General features: G+C 43.2%; 1 protein-coding gene across 1 annotated transcript; it reads right to left on the minus strand.

Moving 5' to 3' along the window:
- Nucleotides 1-3,772: 3,772 nt before the first annotated feature.
- On the minus strand, nucleotides 3,773-7,583 carry LOC308149923 (actin-binding protein IPP-like; the record flags this gene model as incomplete). Its single annotated transcript, XM_080522801.1, has 9 exons — nucleotides 3,773-3,982; nucleotides 4,364-4,581; nucleotides 4,841-4,963; nucleotides 5,053-5,190; nucleotides 5,458-5,625; nucleotides 5,930-6,085; nucleotides 6,222-6,441; nucleotides 6,684-6,895; nucleotides 7,214-7,583. 9 exons carry the CDS (start codon nucleotides 7,581-7,583, stop codon nucleotides 3,773-3,775), a joined length of 1,815 nt encoding a protein of 604 aa, XP_080378927.1.
- Nucleotides 7,584-9,734: the final 2,151 nt, after the last annotated feature.

Consider the following 9,734-nt stretch of genomic DNA (forward strand, 5'->3'; position numbering starts at 1 on the left):
CCAGACAGGGGGTGTGACCGCAGAGGGACACAGAGGGAGGCCAGAAGAAGAAGATAACACACAGTACACTCTCGCACCCACACAGAGAGGAGTTGAAGGCCACATAACTAACTAAAACACTTGCTCACAGCTGCAACAGATTTTATGCTGACAATTAAAAACCTACCAGATAGCAGAGGTAGTGGTGGTCTAGTGGATAGTGAGTTGGACTTGGGATCGGAAGGTTGTGAGTTCAAATCCCGCCTGAAGCCACACCACTACTAGTGTGCCCTTGGGTAAGGCACTTAGCCCTCAGTTACTCCAGGGGGAATGTCCCTGTAATTCGTAATTGTAAGTCGCTTTGGATAAAAGCGTCTGCTAAATGGCAAAATTATAAAATTATAAATGTTAAATCAAATGTATAACGTCTATGTACCAAGGCTAAACGGGGCTCTTGTCCGGTGAAGCTTCTGCAGTTAACCAGCTGATACTGGCCTGCGGAGGTGAAGCTAGATAGGACCCCTTTCCATGGAATGAAATGCTATTGTTTGCTGATGCTATTGTTTGCTGATGTGCTCGAATAAATATTCTCTTAAAGAACAGTTCAGTAGTGGTGCCGAATATATGATTGGATCATTTTATCTTAGAAGTTATATCAAGGACGTCTCGTTGAGATTAAACGAACTCGCTTGTAAGTGACGACTCAATTAAATCAATTCTGGAGAAGTTGATCGCCTTACAAAATTGGTGACCCCGACGTGATCTTCAACGGGATGCAAGGAGGAGTGGGCGAGGCTGGGTTCGGACTGAGCACTTCCACGGTACCAAGACAAAAGAGGTGAGCAGAGCCATTTAATGAAATCTGCTTAGGTAGACAATAGTGTTTTAGGTGGAAGTGCTGGGCCTGAATCGTGTGTCAAACCCATTCTGATCTGTGTCTGTGAAGATCCGTCACAAAGTAAGGATAATAATTAATTAAATTGACATTCTATACATTATTGAACACTACTGTCTGATATAAGCACATCTTGTATTAACGTGTAATAGACCCGCCGAGGTCTAAGGAAGGGACAGTAGCTAAGTCCTGGATATAAAGGGGTAACCAGACCTCAGGAAAGGACACTATAGTCCTGGATATTAAGGAAAGGACATCGTTCTGGATACTAAGGAAAGGACACTATAGTCCTGGATATTATGGGGTAACCAGCCCTCAGGAAGGGACACTATAGTCCTGGATATTAAGGGGTAACCAGCCCTCAGGAAGGGACACTATAGTCCTGGATATTAAGGGGTAACCAGCCCTCAGGAAGGGACACTATAGTCCTGGATATTAAGGGGTAACCAGCCCCCAGGAAGGGACGGTGTCCCGGAGGTTGAAATACCTTGCAACCAAGTGAGAAGTGTAGGTCATTGCGAGTAGGGTAGCGTCCACGGCAGGACTGCAGTCCGGTGGAGGTCCTATATTGGCGTGCCTCCTCTCACAACGGGCGCTAAAACAATTGTGACGTTAGGATTATAAGGTTCTATCTTCATTTTAGTCAAAATTGAGTTTTTTGCATAATCTGATCCATTAGGTGTTTATTAATGTGTGGTGTTATTTTTAAAATGTTGACATTTTGAGTTAGTAATTCATAAAATACAAAGGTTCCATCTCACAAAACATAATGGAATGTAAAAACTTTGACGCTCAATATCTCTGAACTACCCTAAACGGAGATAGAACCTTATAATTCTAAACTCACGCAATATGTTGCGTAATATTGTGTGTAAATAATAGTTGGAATTGTTATTATTATTGTAATTATTACTATTAAAAGGGATAGTTGAGTAAAGCGCCCTGGAGCAACTGGTCTAGGCTGAGTGCTCCCTGGCTTGGTATCACTCAAATATCACTTGCAAACTTTATAAAATATGTTATGCCTCGTTCAAGGTGTTTAAATAAGTGTTGTGCTGCGGGTGTGGTCCACCATTGAAGCGCAGACAGCAGGAGAAAAAGCTCACTAGGAGTGTCTCTGTTGATACGTGGTGATTTGTGTCTCGCCGTCTATGTAGTAGTATTTTTGGTGTGTTTGATTAAATTGTGTTTTTTGTTTAGTTGTTCAGGTTGTTTAGCATTGATTGGCAATTATAATATTGTTGGAATTGACCCCATATGGTTTGGAGTTAAGAATCTCATCTCAGACTGTGATGTGTGTAACAAACACAACCCGTTAAAACAGTACTTAAATGTACACATATCCGATGCCTCCCTGTCCATTCCAAGAGATATGTATTGACTTCACGGACATGGGAGTGATTGATAGATTTTCAAGGTGGCCTGAAGCATATCCGTGTAAACGGGAGGATGCTGCAGTCTGTAATAAAGTGCCTCTTAAAGGAATTCATACCACGGTTTAGTTTCCCTACAATAATACACTCTGATAATGGGTCACAATTTTTTTAATGTTTCCATATGGCTGCAATTAAGACAGCAATGGGGATTAAGCATCGATTTGGTTCAGTCTACCACCCCCAGTAGTCACAGGGGCTGGTTGAGAGGGCTAACCAATCTATTAAAAGAAAGCTTGCCGACAGGCATGATACAGAGACAGAGGGAGGTGGCTTGGACCTCCTCTCCATGGAAATAAATGTATGTACAGGTTATGTCAAAACTCTAACTAATCTCAATCGAGTTTTCTCTTCACAGGAACTGAATGCTGCGGAGAAAGCAGACAACGGCGCAAAACAGACTCCTATTTTAGACCCAGGCGACGTGGTGGACAGGACCGTGGGAGGTATATTGACCACCTCACACGCTGTCAAAGTCGAAGGTAAACCGGGTGCAGAGTGGCCTCTCCTGTCACACTGTAACAAAGCAGACCCACCACATGTATACAATTTTCAAATTCCTGGCGACTCTGTCAGCATGCACTTAGCCTCAAATAATGTGGAAAGTAACACAACAAGTGTATTAATCCATGATATTAGCGATCACCTGCCTGTCTTTTCATTTTATGAATGTAATTATAGAAAGAAGAGGGAGTTAAAGGAAATGACATACAAGAGAATAAGAACTGAGGAATCCATATCTGCTTTTAGAAATGAGTTATTAAAATGGAATTGGAAGAGTATATATGAAGAATCAGATGTGGACAAAGCGTATGGGTTATTCCTAGAAACATTTAAAGTTCTATATGAAAAAAAACTGCCCACTAAAACAATGTAGCAATAAGAATAAATATTCTGAAAATCTGTGGATGTCCAAGGACATTCAAAATGCATACAAGAAAAAATAATACTCTATACAGGGTATTTATAAAGCATAAAACAAAGGAGGCAGGGGTTAAATATAAGAAATACAAAAACAAACTAATTAGTATTATGAGAATATGTAAGAAGGATTAGTATAACAAATTATTAGATGAGAATAAAAAATAATGTTAAAGGAACAAAGTGGAACATTTTACAGACAATTACAGGAAAATTAGCCTTATAAATTAGGTGGTGGATGGATTTAATAATTTTAAAAAAGTATATATATATATATATATATATGTTGTTAATGTGGGGCCAAAACTAGCTAAAGAAATAAACGGCACTAGAAAGAGATTTGCTGAGGAGGACTGTGGAGAGAGAATCACTGACTCAATATCTTTGGGAACTATAGGAAAAAATAAAAATATTTTACTGATATACTGATATGGTAAACAAATGTATGAACAAAACTTCAACAGATAAACACCTCTTCACCAATTACAGACCGGTATCCTTATTATAACAGTTAGGGTTACAGTGGAAACAGTGGACCTGTCTCTCAGAGGACGGCCACCCCTCCATTACAGCGGCTGGTGATCATGTTGCCGATCTCAGTCCAGGTGTCCAGGTGGGGGTCATAGATCTCCACTGAGTCCACTAAGTCTCTGTTGGTGGCCCGCCCCCCAACAGCGTAGAGCAGACCATTTACGGCTGATACGGACACCCCCGCCCGCGCCACCGCCATAGGTGCCACCTCCACCCACTTCTCCTGTGGAAGGAAAGACACATTATGGTTAAAAGACACACAGTCACAGTCTTTGTACTAGTCAATAATACATGCTCATCTATTGCGATTCATAGAAAAAACCCATCTTTGACATAAATATCTCAGCTCTCTAACCTTTTAGTCTATCTTTTAGTCAATTGGGTAGACTCTGCGGCTTTATCTAAGTATACAGGCACCACCCTCCCCCTATAGGCGACCATCATTTAGCATGGACCAAGTCAGTTAACATGTATTTTGTGAAGTATCCCCTTCATGTTATTGTTCAGTCAAAGGTCAATGTCCAATACACTAACTAATTGTACTAATTGTGAAGCCTTCTGTGTGACAGCAGAGACAGACACCAGACAAGAGACAGGCTCCAACCTCCTCAGGACAGTACTTCTCCACCGTCTCCAGGGCGCCCAACGCGTTCCAGCCTCCCACGGCGTAGATGCAGTTGTTGAGGCAGGCCACGCCCACGTGGGCCCGTCGTGTAACCATGACAGGCAGGGCGCTCCAGCGGTGGGAGATGGGGTCGTACATCTCGGCCGAGCGCAGCCCTATCCACTCGTCACCGATACCCCCGATCACGTAGATTAACCCTGCAGAGCGATCAAAGGACACACAGATCTAGTTGGTTCAGAGGACCTTCCTAACAATAACATTACAATAACATTACGAGTGTTCATTAAGATCAAAGGGTAAATATGGTGTGAATATGGTATTACATTTTGCTTGTACATGTACTATATATATACATTTCTTCCTATTCTTCTTATTTTATTTGTTTTTAATTATCACTGAATAAGCATGCTAGTCTCTAAATCATAGGTTCCTTAGTGATCTCTGGGAGAGCCTAACCCTGTAACTCGCAGCAGCCAAAATAGTATCGTGGAACCGCCATGTTTCCGATGATCTCCCACTTGTTCTCTGCCGGGTCGTAGCGCTCCATCGTTTTCCCAATCTCCGATCCGTTCCAACCACCTGCAAGAGCACAGTAGTGAGGTCACATGATACTCTATTCACATCTACTTCCATGTACTGCATGTCCCAAGTGACAGGCTGGTGTTTACCTAGTGCGTAGAGCGCCCCGTGACAGGGGCAGACGCCAACTCCACAGCGTGGGAAATTCAAAGAGGCTACTGCCGCCCACTGCTTGGTCACTGGGTCATATCTCTCTGTGCAGTCGAATATCATGGAGTCCTTCTCGCCTGGGAAATAGCAAATGGAAAGCACAATTATATTATGTCAAATGGAAATTCCACTGTGAAATATCGACATGTCAAACATGTATGCATACAGTATGACTGTGATTGCATTATGGCACTTGTACATCGTTTTTGTTTTTACTCATGAACTTGAGGGACCACCATCTGTTGATTTCTACACTGTGTATAACGAAGTTGTTCTACTTCTACCTCTCACAGACAGACAGACAGATAGACAGACAGACAGACAGACTGAGTGCACTGTCTCACCTCCAACCACGTAGACCATGCCCTCCAGCACGGCCACACCCAGCCCACTGCGGGCCTGGTGCAGGGAAGACACAGTGGTCCAGTATTGACTGAAGGAGTCAAAGCGCTCCACACAGCTGAGGGCTCTGCTCTCACTCCAACGGCCGCTCTGCAGCAGAGTGAAGCCTCCTGAGAGGGCGAAACCAGACGTGACGTGAGAGTGTTTTTACTACGCAAACGTAGGGAGATGAGGGCTGTATTGAAACTTGATAATCAAATGATTTTACAGGAACAACAAAGAGGTCTCCTCGCCACTTGTTTTGGTAAACAGCTGAGGGATGGGGCTGGAGAAATTTAACACATCTCAAATTAATAGACTGAGCTATGTATGCTTGGGCTCAAGAATTAATGGCTACAAATCATTAATTTAAATGTCCAAAAATGTATATACCAATCCCAGACTGCCCCTTTAAAGTTTACCACAGAGGCTTACCTATGGCATAAAGATATTTCCTGGCTTTTCTTCTGGGCCTCATCCTAGCAGGCTGTAACAGACTGTACATCTTATTCTCCTTGGGAGACTTGGTCACCTCTGTGTATTCCCTCAGCTGAGTCCGCAGTGCCACCTGCAGGCTGAAGTCAGAAATGCCTGCAAGGAGAAATTAAATGACTAGTCGGTCAGTTTATGCATGGAATCATCCAGTGCTGTCAAGTCGTGAGTCGTCAAGGTGAGCTCCAGGCTTCTCTGTGTACTGCCTCTGAACTGTACTGTGGGTCTCAACTACCTTCGATGTACTTGAAGAGTCTCTGTGGGGAGAGCAGAGGGAAGCGTACAGGATCCAGCACCTCCACCACATGCTTCTCCCTCTTGGCCACGTCCTGCAGCAGCCAGTCCATGGCTGCCGTGAACACCTGGTACTCGTCCTCAATCCTCAGCTCCTCGCTGCGCAACAGCTTCACCAGTTGGTCCTTCGACAGGCCCCAGAACTCATCAGACACACACACCTAGACAGACAGAGTTTCTTTGAGTTTCTTCTTTGAGCTTTTATGTGTTGGCTTGAACGTTTTTTTTTACTGATTTAAAGATGGGATATTCGTTTCTGTCATAGCTACATACAAAGTAGATTAAAATGAGTGGTAAGGAGAGAGATCCTGCCTTGGAGAAGTCATTTAGGAACTTAAATATTAAAATTATAGAAAAGGAAGATAAAGGGATGAGGGATGAGGAAGGAAAGAGAATGTTGCACCTGCAGGAAGTGGACATGGATGTAGTTCTCAGTGAACTCCAGCATGTCCAGACAGGCGATCTGCTCCAGGAACTGGTAGACACCAACGCAGTTAGATGGGTCCATGTGGCCCTTGAGGAACTCTCCACAGATGGACACCACCTCACTCAGCTGCAGCATGTCTGCTGCCACCATCAGCTCCTGCATGTTCTCCACTGTCACGTTGATCATACCTGGGGGGGGTGGGGGGGGGCAAGCAGCTCAGACTTCATTCAGAGAGATGCACACAAACAAAGAAGCTATCCTATCATCAATCAAAATAAGCATCACCTAGGCTATATAACATGGTGGTGCAATTCATGTGTATTAGCTTTCTGAACATTGGCTGTTGACTGAGAATAATAGCTAAAGAAAGGACCTTAAATACATAAACACACTAGTGTAATGAATGAACTAATGTCCTATGCATGAATGATACCAACAATATATCTTTCTCTCTAATCGTTGTGTAGATACTGTCTGTGGATGGAGAGCATGTATCCTGTCAGGACCTGTGTAGACAAACTCCAGCAGGACCTCGAAGACTTCGGCCTCCACTCCCAGGATCTGGACCTCCTCCTTGTCAGCCTCACTCATCCCCCAGGAGAAGAGGGCAGAGAAGTAGGGGCTGCTGGCAGCCAGGACCAACCTGTGCACACTGAAGACCCGTCCACCCACCCTCAACCTCACGTCACAGAAATCTGTGCGGAGCCTCATCTTGTTCATTTGGGCCAGTATGAGTCGAGCATAGCGGTCAGAGGCATAGAGAGCCTCCTCAGGGCTGGTCAGAGTCCCCACAGCAGCAGCGGTGTCACCATGGCTGCTACTCCAAGAGATGGAGGTAGAGGCAGGTGGGGAACGAGGTGGACCCATTAAGGACATGGTGACTCAGTCACAGAGACAGGGGCTGTGGTGTGTCCACCCGCCTACAGCTTCATGGCACAAGATTCTCTAAGCAGACACGTCATCTGACTCTAGGGTGAAAAAGGATGACACACATGACTGTGACTGACACACTTTCAAAAGTCACATTAAATTATTCATAGTTCATTAAGTCATAGTAATACATGGAGCAAAGATGTGGTGCTATTGTTTAATCGTGACTTCAGCTTGAGTGTTTGTATATACAAGACATTGTGAGGGATATGTGCTTGTCCCTATTGAGTGCCATTGATGCATTATGTAGAGACTGTTAACTGTTTTCTCAACAGATCCATTTGTGTCATTATAGTCTTTATTTTTGTACACATCATCATCTGATCTGGTTCAAACTTGCACATGACACATTTCCTTAAGCAAATTTCACCAAAACAAAATAAAGTAGCAATGCGTAATAACATAATTTCCACAATAGTTCAGCCTAAATCCATAGTTTTAGTCTAGCTGCAGAATAACAGACTTGTATATTTAGGTGGGCTAAAATCAGACATATTGTGCTGTAGCTAAATAAGTATAATAACATGAGAACATGTTATCTTTACAAGATGTGCAGCAGCATCAGTTGTTTAGGTGTCGTGAGCTTAGAATGATAAGGTTCTATCTCCGTTTAGGGCAGTTCAGAGATATTGAGAGTCAAAGTTTTTACATTCCATTAATAATGTAACTAAGTATCTGAAAGATAAGAATTGAAATTACACACAATAATAGTCTTCTGATGTAATAAAATATGTATGAAATTCAGCAATGTTTTGCTATAGCCCACACTGGATAGAGGTTCACCCTCTCCCAAGCCCCCCCTCTCTTGCGCGCGTGCCCTGCACACATGCACGCACACATGCACACATACACACGCACACACACACACACACACACACACACACACACGCGCAGGCGCACACACACACACGCAAACACACACACACACACACACACACACACAAACACACACACACACACACACACACACACACACACACACACACACTAAGCTGCTTGCTTAGTATTGTGTCAGCCTGACATTATGTTCGTCAGATTTCTTACAAATTGTTTGGCAACATTATCTTGAGGGGTTCACTGAAATCTAAACGTTGGGTGATTCTCCGCCTAGTCCCGCATCCAGCTCCGCCCCCACCGTTCTCCTCAGCCAACCACAGCTAGCTGTTAGCATCGTCACACCCCAAACTAAATTTAACATCGTTTCACCAATAATAGTCTGTCAGAACACACCCACATGTCCCCAGCGAGCTGTAGTTGATCACCAGGTATGTTTTATTCATGTGGGGAGAATCATTCATATAAGAAAAACGATAGGAAAATCTCTCTTACCTTTCTCGACCGCTTAAAAAATCCGGAAACTGGTGAAACTTGCTGTGCGCGTGAACACATCCCCATGGAAACCAACTGCCAGTTAGGTTGTATTGATCTGTCATTGGTCAACATTAAACCACAGTTAGGTTGTATTGATCTGTCATTGGTCAACATTAAACCACAGTTAGGTTGTATTGATCTGTCATTGGTCAACATTAAACCACAGTTAGGTTGTATTGATTTAATAATAATAATAATGATAATAACTTTTATTTGTATTGCACTTTTTATTGCAAACGTTGCAGCTCAAAGTGCTCCAATCATTATATAATCATAATTTACTTATTTTGTCATTCAAAGGCAAAGGTTGATTCAATATAAGATGTCCTCTACTGCCATCTATAGGACATTTTATATAATGGCAATGAACAGGTGAATAAGTCACTGGTAAAACTATCACTGTAAAAACCCATCAGAGACAGAAAGCATAGGATATTCAATTTGATATATCAAGATTGAGATGTTGAGAGACCTTTGCTGTGTCATTTAAGAGACTGAGACCCTTATTTAATACTCATCTAACCCATCATCATCACTTTCTCTGTGAAAACACCAACCAAGGAGCAGTTAAGACAGGGGAGCATCAACAGCTGTTTCTCTCCTTCTGAACCAGGACATATAGAGAGGAGGAGAGGAAGGCTCTGTGGTCCAGAGGAGGGAAAGGTGGTCCTAGGCGCGGGTCTGGGGTCAGTCATGTGTGTTTCCCTGGGATGCTTCAGTAAGGTT

This window comes from Nansenia antarctica (genome assembly GCF_963989245.1).
Source record: "Nansenia antarctica genome assembly, chromosome: 2".
NCBI classification, from domain to species: domain Eukaryota; kingdom Metazoa; phylum Chordata; class Actinopteri; order Argentiniformes; family Microstomatidae; genus Nansenia; species Nansenia antarctica.